At 46.0% G+C, this 19,102-nt stretch overlaps 2 protein-coding genes across 4 annotated transcripts in view; one reads left to right on the top strand and one right to left on the bottom strand.

Moving 5' to 3' along the window:
• LOC144114518 (pancreatic lipase-related protein 2-like) overlaps nucleotides 1-19,102 on the bottom strand; it is a 47,747-nt gene that overhangs the window by 4,303 nt on the left and 24,342 nt on the right. Inside the window, exons 2-5 of the mRNA XM_077648314.1 lie at nucleotides 8,115-8,189; nucleotides 6,921-7,060; nucleotides 3,833-4,147; nucleotides 1,529-1,781 (exon numbers count right to left, since the gene is read on the bottom strand). Coding sequence (XP_077504440.1) covers nucleotides 1,529-1,781; nucleotides 3,833-4,147; nucleotides 6,921-7,060; nucleotides 8,115-8,136 — 730 coding nt within the window. The 5' untranslated portion in view covers nucleotides 8,137-8,189. The remainder of the gene's footprint in view (nucleotides 1-1,528; nucleotides 1,782-3,832; nucleotides 4,148-6,920; nucleotides 7,061-8,114; nucleotides 8,190-19,102) is intronic.
• The window catches only part of LOC144114519 (uncharacterized), a 184,717-nt gene that overhangs the window by 142,892 nt on the left and 22,723 nt on the right, over nucleotides 1-19,102 (top strand). Inside the window, exons 4-5 of one of the 3 annotated variants that reach the window (XM_077648317.1) lie at nucleotides 14,430-14,537; nucleotides 16,955-17,203. The gene's annotated coding sequence lies outside the window, so the exon portion shown is untranslated. Of the gene's footprint in view, nucleotides 1-746; nucleotides 1,467-14,429; nucleotides 14,538-16,954; nucleotides 17,204-19,102 lie in introns of those variants that run through there. The other 2 variants (XM_077648316.1, XM_077648318.1) reach the window with 2 other exon arrangements.

The raw sequence follows: 19,102 nt of genomic DNA, 5'->3' as shown, positions 1-19,102 counted from the left end.
CTACTTAGACGTGTAGCCGGACAGCCGCCATCTTGGGACGCGTTCCATTTCTCGGCGAAGCAGTCTTATGAGACTGCTTCGCCGAAGTCCACATCGATGCAGGCTAACTTGCTGTCTAAAGATGGCGGAGCTGATGTACGCTGTTGAGCGAGTCGTGCTCTTGCGGGCGTCGGACTGTACACGCAGTATAGGAAAGAAAAAATGTGAGTCATTCCATTATGTTATTTGGTACGCAAACTAGTGGCTAATCTTCGTGGACGTGCGATTCCTAGCAGTGAATCACGCAGGAGAAAATCGTGCAGTTGAGAGCTTTGCTACAGCAGCGGACGCTGTAGGTCAGTTTACGTGATCCGGCATCTGCCGATGCCGGATCTTAATTAGCACCTTGATTTTAGAGAACACTCGTCGCTGGCGTTGGTTTCCTCGACGGGCGTTAAGACGGCTGGCGTGACGGTTAACAAATGTGTTCTTCTGTTGCTGTATTAGTTGCATCAACTCTTTCGCGTGCATTCTTTTTTATCTCTACACTCTCAGAACAAATACACCGGCATGTTGCGAATTGATTTTAGTCTTTGCAGGATTAAAGATCGCTGCTGTATTTAGGTCTCTCGCTGTCTCCGAGTGTCACGTACGGCAGACAGCAGGTTTAATGTCACGTATGTGTTTTCCTGTTGCAGTGTATATTAGCCGTATCGCATTTCGCGCATATTGATTACAGTCTTTCGTATTCTTTCTTATGCTTACAGGACCGTCTGGACGAGCACGTTCGAGGAGCATGTACAGTTTAGCATCAATAATAAAAGAATAATCGCGTATCTCTTTAGCGTCGTCTTCGGAGAGCGGCCCCGTCTGGTACAAGTAGACTGACCGATAGGCACATCCACCAGTCCGGTTTACGCGCAAAGTCATTGCAGAAGAAATGTGTAAACTTGTTGAAAACACGTTTTTAGTTATCGTTATTGCTCAGTTTGTGAAAAATAGTAGTACAACTGTTCATAAGCTTTAGTTACATTATTATGCCGCGAGGCGGCGTGAGCAGTAGACAAGTTCCAATACATGGACATGTAGACTGCTTCCTAGACGTCACACTAGACGTCTTGTTAGACGTCTAGAGTATTGGAACGCAGCCCATATGCGCGAAGGCAATGCCCTGGCCCGCGCTTGCCCGAGAGGGTCGCGCGGCTGCACGAGCAGACGATTTTCACGGCTACCGGAAGTGTGCCCGTGACGTCGTGGCTGCCGTGGCCCCCAGCGAATGAGAGCGTGTGGTGGCCTGGTGACGTCATGGGTACAGTGACGTCTTTTTTCACGATTTGAGTTCCAAAATCGGTCACTACGAGCACACCAATCGGCCCGCGAATTAAAAAAAAGCACGTTTTTTGTGATTTATAATAAATTGCCGGCTCAGTTCCGAAGACTTATACTGGATGTGAATGCTCATTAGCATCATTTCTAAGCATTGAAACCATTTACAAGCGACTTTGAATTCTTTGCATAGTCCCTTTAAGGCCCCTCAACGCGCTCGCACCGGTGATTCGGCCAAGGCGGCGTCCGGTCGAGTTGAGAAAGTGGCGGCCGCAGAAGCCGGACGCCTGGCCACCTAGGCTGAATCCGATCACGTGCACCCTGGCGGGATCCACCGTGTCCGGGAACTGGCGCACCAGCGACTGCAGGGTGAGCGACACCTGGCGCCCAATGAGCGCGCTGTTGCCGACGGCCGAGAAGTAGTTGGGCGAGCGGCAGCCGTTGGACCAGTCAACCAGTATCACGTTGACGTCCTCCTGCGCGTAGCGGTGACATGTCCGAACTTTATAACTTCAGCTAGGGGCCAAGCGTGCATAACAAAGGTAACGTATGCGAGTGTCAAAGAGAAGTTTATTTCAAGCAGGTGCTTTCGGGGTTTGAAGGCTATCCCTCTCTTTCGCTTCTCGCATCGTATAGGTAACCAAAATATTGGTTTATTTCTTGTGCAAAGAAAAGCATCGACCTCCCAAAAACGCTCAAGAGTCTAAGTCTAATAATCTTCAGAAGTCTGTGCCACTCCCACTGCTTAAGCTTGTCGCTTTATTTTTGGGTATACACCCTGTATATGCGAGTAAAAACCGCACTTTTTTTTCGAAATTTCGGCAGGGTGCTGCCCATACCCGAAAGCGGCATTTGTCAGTTCAACTCTCACGAGATTTTATGGGGTAACTACTTTAGTGTCCATTCCAGTTGGACGCTATATCTAGAGCCTATAGTTAAAGATAGCTCTGAACTTCTTTGTCGCTGTCGCCACCGCTCGAGCCATCATCCTCATCACCCTCGTAAATGCAGTCGTCTTCCGTTCTGTCCATCTTGATTCGAAATAACCGCAACTTTACAGCGTTTAACAGCACTGACTGGGGACAGGGCACGGTACGCATTCAAATTCCAGCAGCACACTATCGGAAATGGGGCTGGTTTTAGTCGTCCGGTTGGCAGAGTTGGCAAAATGGACTGCTCAAGATACAGCACGAATGGAAATGGTGCAGGAATGCGTGGACGAATCTTTAAGACACTGGCAGATAGAGCCCAGATGCACATAGGCGCATGCTGGAAAATTTTGATAATGATTGAACCAGGCAGGGGCAGTCGTCATCTAGCAGCAGCTTGGAGGAACGCATTCACACGTGTTGAGCAGTTGATTTCAGTCGTTATTTTTTTTATTCATGTTATCGGCTCCCAAGTCGAGGGGAGCGGCCTGGAGTGCCGCCCTTACCCACATATATGCGATATATTTTTCTGTTACATCTGCCGGCAGTAAACCTCGCGCAACAGTTCTTGGTTACCATTTAAAAAGGGGAACAGTTTAGGATTGGCGCTGTTCAAAGGGCTTACTAAAGTTCGAATTGGGCAAGCACAATCAGCCAATAAATAGCATAGTCATTTGCATTACAGTCAAATCCTATCCACTTGTACCCGCTGTCAAACTCTGAAATCATCACAAAGTTCAAAACGACTACCAGAAAAACAAATCGCCGGATATGACATCACAATGTAATCATCGCGGAAGGGAGATTTTCTAGCAGGATAGAACAATTTAGCTTCGCGAAAAAGCGACGGTACTGTGAAAGTAGAAAATTGGTTAAATTTAAAAAGTGTTTTGCATTTTCAGCACTACATGACATCTGTTACTCTCAGCGGGAGTGCGGCGTTGAACAGTAGGTTCAGTCGACTCCCGGTACGCATTTTGACCACGCACCATGCAACAATGGAGTGAATTACACTACGAAGTTCTCAGCCCGCGGGTCTAGTGTCAGGAATGCCCGCTATAGTGAACACTAAATTCGTTTTCGTGCATCCAATTCCTTCTGGAAAGTGGAGTTGAGGGTTCTTAGACTACGTCCATTAGTTTTCATGCGTAATCATTTGCTTTAAAAAAAAAAAGCGCCTTCAAAGTGGTGGTCCTTAATTCCCACACTCTCAGAACGACTGATATCTTATCTGTTAACTCCCTTTAAAAATACTGTTGTGCGATACTGGGACTGGTGTGGCAATCACTGCGACGGAGGCTTTCCCTGACTTTGTCTCGTTGGTGTGGACAACGACGCGGGCCACTACTTAACATGCTCAGGGCGTCTTCGTCAAAGGGGAATGCGATTTGTCGTTACCCCAAGTTCAACAGTTCACGTCTCTTTTCACACAACGCGCACGCACGCACGCACACCGCGCGCACACACATAAAAGGAAACTTCCAGTGTGGCCGAACCGTCTAATGGGACTTCGCACATCGTCTTCTGCAGCATGCATCCGGCATCACAATTCGATTTAGTGTCCCAATGTGAAGCTCCCCAATGAGTAACTCATTTACCTTCTTGAGTAGTGCTGCCTTTGTGTGGTGAAGCCAGAGCGAGACGACGGACTGAGTGAAGCCATGGAGAAGAACAACTAACTTCTTTGGCTCCCGGAAGAAATGCGCCTGGGAGACGAGAGATCTGGGGCCTGGTTCCGTAATCACTGCCGGAATGTCCCTATTTTCCCTATTGTAAAAGTGAAACTGCGTGCGTACACCTTGCGGGTCCTGGGGCAGCGCCACTGGATGAGTCATGCGATCCCATCTTGAGAAGCATCCTACGTCGGTGTAACACACTTTCTCCGGAAGTACCTCAATCTTCTTTCTTTGTTGCTGCAAAAGAGTAGACAGAGGCTATTTTTCTTTTTTTTTTCGGAAAAGGGGAGGGGGGAAGGGGTAGCATGCTTCCGGGCCTCTGGCTCAAGTTTCGTGATCTTTATCGTATCATTGCACAGCATGAGCATAGAAGCCTTCACGAACACCACTTGCTTGTCCTGTCGCGCAAGGATGGAGTTTTTGGCGGTGGGACGATGAGAAACAATTAGTAGAGACGCTTGCTGCGTTTGTTGAAACATGACGCCTATAACGTACATGGTCCGCAAATGGTCAAATATCGAATGTTTTGTGATGCAGAGCTTGCGGAACCCCGAAGAGCGTTCGTCGTAGCGCTGGCTGAACTGAGCGTAGCAATGAAAAGAAATTAGCACTGCACAGTAAAGCACATATGGCACGTTTGAAAATGGGTCAGCTGGAACGATATCTTGCACTGGTCCCCGTGGCAGTCATATTGATAAAAGCGTTTACTACTACGACTAGCAAGAAAAAAGCAGCAGGCGCCCTGGCGTTTCACTGCAAAATATTTTAGCTGTTAATAATAATAATAATAATAATAATAATAATAATAATAATAATAATAATAATAATAATAATAATAATAATAATGTTTCAGGCAATCAAAGCCTTTAGCTTTTCTATCTGCATGCTTAACCATGTTGCCCGTGAAACCAACTCGCGACTGTTGAGAGTTTAAAGGAGTATAGACACCTGATTTTAGTTACATATTTTCTTTGCAATTGTGCATAAGACATGAATGCATGGATCACCACATGGTGTTCGCCTAGGACCTTGAAATATCTTATAAACGAAATTCTTCTGTCATGCTTTTCCGGCTTCAACAATCGAACGATGGCTGTGACGTCGACGGTCCGTTTAAGTCAGGTTAGTTACGAAAACAATGCAGTGTAGTTAATTGTTGATAAGTCGTTTGTTGTCATCCCGGTTCTTGAGGCAGGCTGGCTTAAGCTTTGCAGCGAATTGGAACTACGTATCAGCGATTACATTGCAGTTTTAATGCAGGAATGCATGTTAGGGCAATTTTTCCACCTCTCTTTGTCCTCATATTTTTCCGTCCGTACAGACCGCGAGGCAACTCGAGAAAATAAAATACGCATAAAGGTATATGTTTGTGTGGGATTCGAACCTACGTCCTTTACGTAACAGTATGGGTAGTGACGACATGGCGCGCAGAGGTCGTTTGTGTCTAGACAAGCAGATAGGGCTACTGCTTTCACCTGACATGCAGGTCGTAGAAAGATCCATGGAAACGGAACTTGCTCAAGTAAAAATTCAGGGGGGGGGGGGGGGGGGGGGGGCACTTTGTTGACATTAAGTGCGGTGAGGCGAAAGCTTTTAGCGCGGTGTTGCTGCTTGCGTCACTGATGTGTGGTTAAGATGTTGACTAAGTACACAATTTTTTGTGAATCTTAAGTACTGGAGACACTGGAGGGCATTTGGGAGGCATCCGTCTGATTCGACGCCTTTCTTCAAACACTCTCCAGCGTCCTAGACAAGGGGAACTACAGATGTGTTTGCAGGAAGTAGCATAGTCGTTAGCACGCCCGGCTGCGGAGCGGGATCCTATGGGTTCGAATCCCATCGTGCCTATTTTTTTTTCTTATGGAGTTCAAGAGCGTAAAGGACGAACGGACGCGAGCATGAGCCATTAGAGGCTTTCGCCTTAATATTTAACTTGCTGTCAGGGCGACATGAACAACAGCGTTGCTAGCTAAAAACTGGCGTTAATTTCGTACGTAACGAAAGGAAAGATTTATATACCAAGACACCGTGCGAGAAACAAATTTTATCCGGTTATGCACGATATCCTCACGATGTGACCAACGAGAGACTCCTTGAAAACGTTGCAGCTTTTTCAGAGAGAGCCGCATCCGCGACCGTTCCTCGAAAAACTGCGGTCGCCACCCCGTCCACGCCGGCCGTGCCTCGCGAAATCTGCCACTTTCACTGTCTTCCAGTAGGATGCGCGGTCGGTTCCGTCAGGGGAGTTACAGTGGTCGGGTGGGACGTGCAGTCGCAAGAAGACGCCAAACACTTGAAACGCTTTCAGTGTGGTTCGGCTTTCAAGTAAGCGGCACGTGAAAGGCGAAGCACGGCCACCTGTATCGGACGCGCGGCAGGGTTCGCTCGTCGAAATATCGAAACACTTGGTCGCCGTCCTGCGTGAGGCAAACGCCACGAGGTCGCGGTGGCTCAATGGTTATGGCGCTCGGCTGCAAACCCGACAGACGCGGGCTCGATCCCGGCCGCGGTGGTCGAATTTGGATGGGGGCGAAATTCTAGAAGCCTGTGTACTGTGCGATGTCAGTGCACGTTAAAGAACCCCAGGTGGTCGAAATTTCCGGAGCCCTCCACTACGGCGTCCCTCATAGCGTGAGTCACTTTGGGACGTTAAAAACTCTATAAACCATAAACGCAACGAAACGGGTGCTAAATATTTGTTTACTGACTATGCTCGGTGTCGAAGCATGCCAGAAAAACATGACGCAGTATACGTACATGTGCATTGTTGCAGTGAGCTGAGTAGTGCAGGAGTAGCACGGACTAAACCACAATTTTTTTTTTCCATGCCTCACAGTGACCCAAACTAACTTTGACGTCACAGCCATCATTCGGTTGTTGAAACCGAAACAGCATGAGAGAAGGGTTTCAATTTAAAATTATTTCACGGTCGTGGCGAATACCACGAATGTATGCTAATGTCTAACGCATAAAGCAAGAGCCGAGACATGGCTATTGGTTCTGCACTCACCTTTGCGACTTCAGTGTCATAGTCGATAGCTTTGACAATTTCAACGTCTCCAGATTTGCTTTGTCCAAGTTCAGTGTAGGTTTGGTGCGAAGCGCCGAGAACGGCAAAAGTTAGCATTGGCGCGAAAAGCCTCGCTCCCACTGAAATGTCGGCAGGGGTTAAAAAATACGTGCGCATAAATAATTTTTGCGTTTTAAATCCGCACTGAACATCGACTATCGAACACAGAAGACAGTGCGCTAGGTATAATATTCGTCATACATTTTTATTGTCTTTTGAAGGTTGAACTTTCTTCAATATGCATTCGGCTGCGAGACTTACTAAAATACTCGCAATCGATATCAGCCTCATCCTTAGAACTAGCTTTAGGCTATCAAGTTTGTTCGAATAAGACAGCTGTGGATTTTAGCAAAGTAGTCTTCAGTGCGATGACGCCGGCAAGTCATCGTGAAATTTGTTTAGCATTCAGTTTCTATGACTTCAGTTACAAATATACGATTAAGCTTTTTATAAGTTACAGTTGTTGTGAAGGTTTTGCGACACATAAAGGTGCACCATTTTAGCTAATTAATTGTTTTACATTCAGATGTAAACGACTTTGTTGTACATGCCGTAGTACGCATGAAGGTTATTTAACTTCGCTGTCATCTTACATTACCCCTTTTGAAATGGCACATATATCTATGGTTTTATGTTCGTACAGTGTACGGGGTTGCCCTGTACATGAGTCCAGCGCTTATTCACGTCGCTGAGAGCAGTAGCACTCGTTAGGTTGGGGCAACCTAAAAAGATTGAAAAATAATAAGGCCCTGCCTGCACCACTAACGTACAACAGGCTTAATCCAATCTGAAGATGAATGAAAAGGCCCGATGGCAATGGCATAATTTTACCACACGTAGGGGGGAGGGGGATGGAAAAAATGAGGAGGGGGTAAAAAGCTACATAACGACACACAGCCAGGGGAGCGGGTCTGGAAAGACTCCCCTGATACCCCCCCCCCCCCCCCCCTTTCCTGGGACGTAGCGGAGAGGATGGGTGAAATGGGCTATGGGTAGTGGAATGGGAATGGGGGCAGCGAGTTTCTTGCTCTGATCCTTCATATATCTCGACTCCATTACTGGCCAGTGGGAAACAGTAGCAGAACACTTGTTTCTTTGTTGTATATTGCACCAGCGTTTATCTAGTGTACTCACACAGTATCCAGCCGATAGCCATTGTTTTCTGATGTCGAACAGAAGCAACTTCTTCCACTCGTTTCGCTCTTCAACCTGTGATACCAAGGGGGCGGCAATGTGGGTCGAAATGATAAGTCACGTGATGTCTGCTTCCTGTACTTTTCGGGAGAAAGAAGAAGCAGAGTTTCTCAACAGCCCTATGCTGCTTTATAATTTCTTCCCAACAACGCAGAGCTTTACTGCCGATATTTTGGGTTGCAGCAACAGTTGGTGTAAAAACTCCTGGACTTCTGTGCAGCCTGTTTCACACACGAAGCGACACTGCGACATGCGTTGTCGTCAAGGTTAGCCTACTGCAGGTGATATACAACGCGAGAAAAGCACAGTAGAGGCGACGAGCTCCAGCGCTGCAATGCTGGAGCTGGAGCTGCTGGTTTTTCGTTTGTATCTAGCAGCTATGTAATAGTTTGCTTAATTTTGTGCTTCCAATGGGACACTTAGTGAAAGTAACTGTCAACTCATAAACTACAGTGAGTTTTTAGTCCAGTTACATTGATAATAGGTGCGGTAAGTATTACTGAAAATGTAATTCTGTACGCATGTCACTATGCACTGGTGTGGAATTGTGCTCGGATGAATAAATATCTAATACATTTGTCTGCAGGGTAAAAACTGATTTCATCGGCTTACGTTCACGATGGATTGTGGGATTTGTATCGTTTGAGTGTTAAGCTATATCGCTTGAGCTTGAGTAGCAATTATTTACCGCTCACAAATTCTCTAAAGGCTTTCGTTCAAGCTAACTTGGCCCAGCGAGTATCACTGCATCTTTGGAAAACCTTTGAGGTTCGAAGGGTCCTTTTCCGACGCAGGAATAAGAAATTAAGAAATCTAAGTCCTTCCGTACGTGTAAAAAGTGTCGCAAAACGAGTTCGGCGTCAGCGTTGCTTTTTCGGCCCCTTGCAAACTGTGTAGTTTGAGTGCTATGGCCGAAGGGCGAATAGCTGGAAAGAAGCTGGAAAGAAACACTCAACTGAATTTATTGTTTGCACTTTGGGTGTGTATATCCGCTTAGTTGTGGCCTTGTTTACAGAGGAGAGGCGGGGCGCTGTGTAAACGACAGCTTGAGGAAGCATATGCTGCGTCCAGCGAACTTCCGTCCTTGTTTGGTGCTATTGAGGTAATTGGGCGTGTCTCTGATAGGCTTGATATCGAAATTCTGAAGATTTTGCTCATTAGCTATAGGCAGGGTCAGATGCATGCATGAACATGGTATCTATTACTCTCCTGCAGGAAGAGTTGAATTTTATCGTTACTAAATAAAGGCGGCTGGTCTTGTATGCTGCAGTGTCGGTGAGTGGTTTTTAGGCGTGTTTTCTTTGGTTGCTTTTTTTTTTTTGCTATGCTTAGTGATATCGCTTGCTGGTCTTCTTTTTGTGATTTTATCTCTGCCGATATGTTTCCACCAATGACGTAGACTTTGATTCCCTTTACTCGTTTAATGTTTTGACGTCTCTGAGCTTGTCTATTTTTCTTTCACGGGTGGAATCCGCTTTCATTCAGTGGACTTGTAAGTTTGCGCTTCGTCTGTGATCCTTCGTCCCGTCTGCTCTGCGCAATTTTTTTTTCTTCAGTGATGGTTGACCCACTGGCCCCACAGTCCGCACTACTTGAAAACCAGACGGGAGAAAGTTCAACGCTGCGATTTTCAAGGCTGCGCTGAACTCTGAAGAATAATCTTAATTTACTAGTAAAATCTGCTTCTGACATACGCTCTAGTTTTGTCTAGGCAGCGCGAATGTTCAGAAACGCCGCCTTTGCAACGCCGGTAGCACCCTCAGCTTGCTCTAACCTAATTTTTCCTCGTTTTGCTACTTCCTTGTACCCCAAAGTGAGACAGCGGTCAGTGCGCTTAGCAAACACCCGCACGCTGTTTTCGAACGATTAGAAAATTCTCGTACTACAATGCAGGCCAGATCGCTTCATGCAAATCGCTCGATGATAGCGGTAACGGGGCATCGCCATCAGTCACTGACCGATCAGCGGCAGAAAAAAGATAGGCTTGCGTTCAAGCACGAAAAGGTGAATGCCCTGAAAGGGGGTCTGCTACTATTGCACTTTGGAAGCTGTTTTGCAGAAAAGCAACACGTCTAGCAAGGGTAGTTCGGTCATGAGGGGAGCGCCAGCTGCGGCATGCGGCCAAAGCTACAGACGAAGTATTAGGAGCTGTGACATCGGAAATGAAATAGCCGGGCCTCTTGGTAGATGACCGACAATTAGAACAGCGCGCTTAACAGGGCTTGCGTCTGTGTTTTCTCTTCTACTGTCTCGTTTAGCATGCCGTTTCAATTGTCTATAAAATCACAAAGCTTATATTTAATGCCACCACAGCAGTGAACTGCGCCCCATTGCAAGGCTAGTATAGAGAATGTGCAAAGTTATGAGGCGAAACAACGTCCTTAAATGGATTGAATAATTTTTTCTTAGCCGATCGTAGTTCGTTTCCGGTAACAGCTTTAACTCACCTTATCAGCGAAGTTTACTCAGGCGTGCCAAAAGGGTCAGTGCTTGGACCACTTTTATTTCTTATTTACATCAATGATCTCCCTTCCATTGTATTATCTAACATTATTTTGTTTGCTGATGACTCTGTTGTTTTCTGCGAAATAAAATCTCCCGACGATGGTGTAATGAATGACTTATGAAACTTAATGCTAATAAGTGTAAAATTATGCGAATATCAAGATGCGCCAACACTCCGCCTGTGTACTACCTAAATAACGTTCCCTTGGAAGCGGTCACTTCATATAAAAACCTGGGTGTCGATATTTCTGCTGACGTTAGCTGGACGCGCAATATTGGGTACATTACTAACAAAGCTAACCGCATGTTGGGCTACGTACGCCGTAACTTTTCCAAAGCCCCCTCTTCCTTGAAATTATTACTTGACAAAACACTAATATGTTCTAAACTGGTATGCGCCGCCGCCATATGGGATCCCCATCATTAAAATCGAATTACTTTGCTCGAGCTGGTCCAAAATAACGCTTCTCGTTTTATATCTTGCCGAACTTTAACCATGCCTAGAGTGTAACAAGCATGAAAGCTAATCTTTCGTTACCTCTTTTAGCATCCCGCTGGCAGATAATTCGTCTGAGCCTTTTTCATAAACGGTACCCTCATCCCATGCTACGAGATGCCCTTTTGTCCGCCAGGTACGTGCTACATCATCGCCACAAAGTAAGCATTGAAACATGTAACACTGTACCGGCATTTCAGTCTTTCCTGCCTCGCACATCACGTGAATGAAAACGCCTTCCCGCAAATGTCATCGACATTAGTGATAACCACTATTTTTGTACTGCAACAGCTAAGATTGTATAAGTGACAACCACATTTTTCTACTGCACTAGCTAACACTGTACAACAGGAGGTTGGTTTGGTTTATGGGGGTTTAACGTCCCTAAAGCGACTCAGGCTATGAGAGACGCCGTAGTGAAGGGCTCCGGGAATTTCGACCACCTGGGGTTCCTAACGTGCACTGACATCGCACAGTACACGAGCATCTAGAATTCCGCCTCCATCGAAATTCGACCGCCACGGCCGGGATCGAACCCCGCGTCTTTCGGGCCAGCAGCCGAGCGCCATAACCACTCAGCCACCGCGGCGGCTATGTACAACAGGAGGATAAAATAATTTGTTTCGTAATATGCATTGCATCTGTCTATGTGTTTTTGTCTTGTAACCCCTCCCCTCTTTAGGGTCGTTCGCCCTGAGGGTTCAATAATGAAATGAAATGAAAATTCCGCAGTCATCATTCGATGAGAAAAACGTCGCTTGGTGCAGAGCTGTTTTATCGAATGTTGCATTGAATGCCTTCTGATTCCGTCGTTTCGACAAGAAGACGCTGTACGTGATATGAGTGTCATGTTTTCTGTGCCCACCTTCCTTAAAGGGCAGTTGAGCACTTACTGAGAAATCCACGATATTCGTGGGCTAAAATCTGTAAGGCGGAAGGTAAAGCGTGCCAAGTTTTTTTTTCCACTATAATTTATAGTGGTAACGTAATCGACGATTAACGCTGAGGTTTCTCCTCACAGCAATAGAGAAGTGCGGAGAAGCTCAGTGATGACGTCCTGGGCGGTGAGATTTCAAATTTCCGTTGCCTTCGTACACCTCCCTATCGTGGTGTCGTTGGGTACCGCCAAACAAAGCTCTGCGGGCTTTGCGTTCGGTGGTATTGGTTTTCTTCCTTCAGAGCAAGCGTTTCTGCCTTATAAATGTTTTGGCACCGTGATGGCGTCAACGTAGACCCCCCTATACCCTGTGCAAGCCTGGAAGCTGTCGCGGTTTTAATTCACAATTACGGCACCATTTCAAAGGCTAGCCCAAAAAGACTGAGTGATTTACATGCTAGTTTCACACATCCCTCCCCTTCAATATCGTCGACTTCAAGAACATCTTCAGTTGCACTTTAAGGCTACGCCTGAGTTTGCAGGTGGAGGTGCTCGAAGCAAGGTACGACACGAATAAGGGGTAACTATGTCCCGAGACTATACTGTCACACAGCGCCGGAAACCACGGAAACCCAGCCAATATCACGTGCGAACACTACGGACACTGCGATCATCCGGTTTCGCTGAGCGCATGGGCTGAAAAGCGGCTAAGAGGTAAAGGAAAGCATAACTGCCTTCTTACACTTCATGTGAGGGGAATAAACTGCGAACAACATGTGGGGAACCAAAGCGAGCCCCCCTATCGCGTTTCTGCGTACACCAAATGCGAGCAAGCCATGAAGCTTTATGCACAGTGATCAATTAACTGTGTGCCTATAGGGATGGTAATCAGTTGCTTCGTCTATTTGTTACTCGCGCAGAACAGTAGCGCCAGTGTCCAGACAAACCTCAGGCAGATTGGTCAAAAAGTAGAGACGGCTAATGCGGCAGTGTATCCTTTGGCATTAGTGTTCCGTACAAGTGGAGAGAGATATTTCGTTCTCTCCACTTTTCCACCTGCCAACCGTGGCAGATGGCTCTTCCGTGTACCAACCATAGCAGGTGACAAGCGTAAACAACACTGCACATACACTTTTTCTTCACGGTGGGGCTTCTAATGCGAAGGCATTAACAAATTGTACGTTAACGCTTGATGCGTAAATGACGAAATTCAGTGAGTGTTTTAGGGCAAACGTTGTCAATATTTGAAATAGCTACACTTTAACCCCTTCCTTAATCCCTTCCTTGACAGCACGGCCCAAGTGTACAAGCACCGCGCATCCCAACCGACAGCAACAAAGGTTGCACGAAGGCGAGGCTCGATGTACGTGCTGTAGGCGGTGCAGTGATCGCGGCCAAACTTTCGCGCGCGTTTAGGGAGACATCGCAAATACAGCTCTCGCTGCAAAATTTTTACCCTATTTTACAGTGGCAGCTGTTAAGGGAACTTTTCGCGGTTCTGCGACGTTGGCCTAGAGATGCGAAGCTGATTGGTCAGCATGCAATGTTATGGGCATAATAACACTAGAACGGGTGATGGTAACATGCCACGCTGACTTGTCCGAACACAGTGACGTCACGAGTGTCAGCCTAGTTAAGTCACGCGCATTGCACCTAAGAAGACAAATAACAATGGATAACCAATACTGCATTCGCCGTCACAAACAGCTGTCGCTGACTCTCGTGTTACGCTGTGGCAACCATCCTGTCAGTTTACTTCGTTCGTGCGATGCGCGGGGCAGCAAGTGACAAAAACCGCTGTCGTAATGATGTGTTATGGCTTCCGTGATTCCCACCGCGCATAACGGCCGCGGTGGCAAGGCATTTACATGAGAAGCAGAAATGTCTCGGACTCCCTAGCGAAACGTTGCGCGTCGGCCTGCTTACCGTTAAAATAAAGGGCAAAACTGTGTATTTTCATAGCACGAATAGTTGCCTAAGGACTGAAGTAGACTACTTATTGCATTTCACGCACAAGTAGACGTACTTCTGAAGGTCACAGGGAAGTGTTGGCGTAGTCTGTGAATACAGCGGCGGTTACCTGGAGGTTCACTTAGATGCAGGGAAACTCTTGCCGTATTATAATAAAAAACGTGGCATATGGACGGGACGTTTATAATATGTATTTTATATAATATGTCTTTTATATTTTTTTATAATATGGGATTGTTTATAATATGTCTGACCAACTGGCCCCTCAGTATACTCAAGCTCTTTCCGCAAAAATTAGAGCGGCGTATATTACGCAGCATGATCTTGTGATAACTTCCCTCAATTTAAAACTTGAGCTTTTCCAGGCAAAGTTCAATAATGGTTACAAGTGCGATCACCCTTTCAGGACCGCGAGAGGAACAAAAAAAAAAAAAAGCCTAGCGCGGGAAGTTGCCTCCAGTCACGCTGACCATGCTGTCCCTGCCGGATCGTCTTCTGCTCACTCTCACAAATGGTACGCCCTGCATGCTTTCACGAACGGTGTTCTTGCATGCTCTTGATGCTATGTGGCCAGCATGCATACAGCCAACCTTCGGCATAATACGATAATTCGCAATTTCTAGCGCCCCTCGACGATCGACGAAAATCGCGGTTCTATTACGGGCGCATTCATTGAGCGATTGAATCGAGAAATACATCATATGTGGGTTTAGAACTTGCGCAGCGCACACCTGTACTGGCTTAATTGAAGCAATATGCTGCTGAGGTCCTAGTGAGAACCTAGACACAATTTTGCTGAGATGCTCGATTGATTCCCACAAAAATCATAGACGCAAACAGATGACAGAAGGGGCAGAAGTCACCGAGACGAACACTTCAAGTAACTTCCAGCTAAGAAGGCTCAACTGTACGGATCGCTGCGTGGCACCCATGGAACGCCTACCCTTTAGTTCGCACGTGATGTCATGCCCAGGGCCTCTTGAAAATACTAATTACGGGGATCCTTAGCTCAAGTGCCTATCCAATAAAGCGGGCCAGAAAATGCTTTTCTAACCTTTTACTTCTTTCTTTATAAACTACATGTAAACGAGGTAAAAAGCTGCGAAACGAATCTTTTTACCTCTTCTCCACCACAGTTTGTAAAATGAACTGACACTCATTCTTTAAAACTCTGATCCGTGTCGCCTTAATTGTCTCGTTACCACACAAAGAGTAGCCATCCTCGTTTTCCGCGAATGCCTTGAAATGCTGTTCATTGATAACGCTGGGATGTGTCTCGTATTCTCCGAAAAAAGGAGGATCAAGAACGCTCGCTACACTGTAAAAAATTTCACACCTTTAAAGGGTGCATAATTCCATGCACACCCTTACACCTGACAAATTAAGAGTTTCTATAACACATGCTCCCATCCTGCACCCCAAGAATTTTAGAAGTTTGCATGAACGGGTGCATGTGGCCCTAATACTCCTGGTAGTGCCGTCGAGGTGCAAGGGTGTTCCTTTCAAAAACTTAAAGCTGGCTTCACCTCAGTGCTGCATGTCTGACTAAATGAGGAAGAAAAAATGAACAGAAAACAGAAATATAGCCCTAGCTCATGTGCTTTACGGAACAAAGTGTGCTAGCGTAGTTCCTGTGACATCACATGCACATGTGAAGTGGTAACATGTATGTTCGGCATTTTATCCACGTTTTACTACTGCATCGACGCGATTGTTAAAGGGCCACAGAAAAGGGTGTTCGTGCTTGGCTTTAAAATGCTTGCACTATGTAGAGTACAGGCCGCCGAGCGACCATGTCGCGTAGGAGACCTCAAAAGCGAACGGAAAATTTACAATACATTTTTAAAAATTCCGGCTTTCGCACCTCGTGGCGACGCGCAGCTGCCGGGCTTTCGCACGAAAACCTGGCATACGACGCCACGTCTTGCAAATGAGATAAGCAGCCGGGGGTTATCTTTGGTTCACAGCGCCGAACTCGGACGTCACGCGCTACAGCGGCCGCAGCCAGCGGAGGTAGGGGAGCGGCCGAGTGAGTGGGGCCGGCGGGGAGGTGCGCCGCCGTTTTGGCGCGTAAGAGGAGAAAGGCGGAAGACGCGGAAGTTCAAACTTTGTCTGCATATAACTCAGCTTCCACAAAACGCATTAGAATAATTCTTGCTGGGCGATAATTATAAACTGTCGTCTTTTAACATCCCAGACATATCGCACCTTTATTGAGACCCCATTTCTGGGTCCCTTTAAGGCAACATTCCACATGCATGGCGATAAAAGTTAACTATAATTATTAAAGCAGTGCAAACGCGCTGATGGTGCCGATACTATGCGCTCATTAGGATTTCACTTTCAGCCGAGAACATACATGCAGCGGCAAGAAAAATTTGGTTCACTTGCAGCCTAAAAAAAAAAAGTGATTGATTTTATTACAAATGCCAATGAAATTGTTGGAATGATACCTATGCCGTGAATGTGGGGGCTCATTGGTTGTTTTGATAATAACGTGCTCCTGTACTGAATCCATATCAAGGCAAAGCAGTTACGACTGCATCGCAGTGAATAGAGAAATCATTACGTTGACGTTAAGCTTGCGACAATATGTTTCAGTCGGAGTACTCTCTGCGCCAAATCATTCGGCTTTACACACCAACCATGCACAAGAAACAGGTCCAAACTTAGCTATTTCTTGAAGCAACCACTGTTTCAAATGAAAAAAAAAAGGCAGCTTGGGGAACTGAAGTTAATTAGGTCCCCAGAAGAGCTTGAGGAAGTGCAAAGTGGGCAAAACAAAATTTTATTTTGTCTCGACGTACGTAGCTCCCCAAGACGAAACGAGTAGCAGGAGGTGCCTTTGCAACCTATAAAAAAGTAAATGCTGTGGTATGCGGCGTTCCATGTGCGAAAGCTAAACCTGACGGTGCAACGTCACGCTTGCAGACTGGCTCGCGCAGGCGTCGCAACCACCGTCGACATATCGGCCTGCCGGAGCAGTGGGATCGTCGCGCCTTGCCAGCAGCTGATTTCGTTCACTCAAGCCAGGATTGAGAGCAGCACGACCGTGGCGCGCGAATGCGCTAGTCACGTGATCTTTTTTTTTTGTATTTCGCGGGCTTTATTTGGAGCTCGGAAAAAGGATACATGGTGAGGCTTTCCGTATCACAAATAAATGAAATGGGGGTTTCTGAAGGTGCTTTCCAACTTTGCTGTTCACATTTGGTGTTAACGTCAATAATTACGCATTAAGAAAAATAATCTTCATTGCTAATTATTTGGAAAACAAAAAATTGTCTATGATGCGCAAGCTGTTTGGTAAGTGTATGTAAGTGGTTTCCCTGGCCTATCACAAATATCTTATTTTTTAACCCTTGGCTAAAGATAGCCTGGACACCCTGTATATTATGCCACAATGCGAACCGAACTTAACGAATTATGAAAGGCATCCAGTATATGAATGCTCTGACGATGCCGATAGTATACACTCTCATTTAGGTGTGTGGCCAAGAACGTACATGCAAGCTAGGGGAGGATTGAAATATTTGCTTACTTCCTGCTAAGAAACAAATTTTTCACTTTTCACTTGTTTGCGAATGCCAGTAAAGAATATATGGTTGGAATAATTGCTCTTTTGGATAATCTCGTGCTCCACTCAATATTAAGTGAGATAAAGCAGTTACGAGCAACTGCAATGCTGTAGCTGTAGCGCATGGCGAAATTGCTATTTGATGCGACAATGAATTTCAGTCGGAGTACATCATAGAGGCAGACGAATCAGAAATGTTATTTATCATTCAAGAGCATAATTAAACAAGATGACAATAGCTAGAGGAAGAAAACTTTTTGTATGTAAACCTCAACCTGGCAAACTTAATTGTTGCGTTAGTATGACGATGTTATGAATGTCTACACAAAAGCTAGCGTTATGCTTTTAACACTAAAGTCAACCACAAAACATTTACATCCCGACCTACCCACCCATTCCTTGCTTCTTTGCCCCCCCCCCCCCCCCCCCCCCCCCCCCCCCCGCCACGAATGCTTTGGCACCGCACCTGTGCAGGCCTTCGAAAGTGATGGACCAAGCGAAGACTGCTCGTGTTACCAGCCCAGTGCATAACTCGAGCAGTCTCATCACTCGAAAACCGTGGGCCAGGACGACGCGCGAATGGAGAATGAGAAGTTTTGCGCCCCAGCTTGCGCGGCTAAATAATTTATCAACAAGCACATACCATGTATCTATGTAAGAGTACTTATAAGGACGACCAAACAGTCCATGGTGCAGAGCACATGTGTTCAAATGAATGCTACCGCACGACTCTCATAAAAGTTTCTTCCTCCTGCTCCTATTCTCCCTGTGCCAATGTACATGCACCATTGTCAATGGCTATCGAACCAAGTATGGAACGTGCGCCATCCCAAGCAAATTCAGTATCAATATGAGGGCTGTCATAGAATGTGCTATGCCTTGCCTCCTGTGGTTTTCATGCTTGAATTCATTTGCAATGACAAGATAAGCTGCATTTCTTTTTAAATTCGCCTCCGTCAAATTACAGCTGGAGTGGAAGAAAGGGACAAAAAGTAAATAATTAAGTATAGGGCAATAATTAGTAACTTTTAAATGCAAAAATAAGTATCCAGTTCAGTTTACACTCCAAAGTGATTTTAGCACCCCATGCATCTCTCAGGAACAGGCCAACAACCTCTCTTCAAATAAAGCTCAGTCCCTTTTAACTGGTCAAATTCATGTATGCAACTTGTGTGTGCAACTTAAGAAGTAGACTGAAATTTTGCACAGATGTTTTCATGCATATGTTAAAGGACTCCTAAGGTGCTTAAAAAAAAATAACCTTGCATTCTGCACTATAGAAAACCTCCTACTGTGTTGCTTCAGCACTTAAAAGACCCTTAAAGCAATTCCCAGCCCCAAGTTGCTTGAACTTGCGGGAGCATCAAGGCCATTATGCCTACTGCTCCTAACCTAGCACGTTCGTCACACGCTGAGATAGGAGTAGCATATACTACCTCTCAAAACTTGTTTGTGTTCAATGCTTCAAGCAAAAGGCAATCACTTTGATAAGTGTGCTGCTCGAA

Source organism: Amblyomma americanum, chromosome 1 (assembly GCF_052857255.1).
Source record: "Amblyomma americanum isolate KBUSLIRL-KWMA chromosome 1, ASM5285725v1, whole genome shotgun sequence".
Lineage (NCBI taxonomy): Eukaryota > Metazoa > Arthropoda > Arachnida > Ixodida > Ixodidae > Amblyomma > Amblyomma americanum.
Note: the sequence above shows the minus strand (reverse complement) of the source record. Positions and strands in the feature narration are given on the sequence as shown.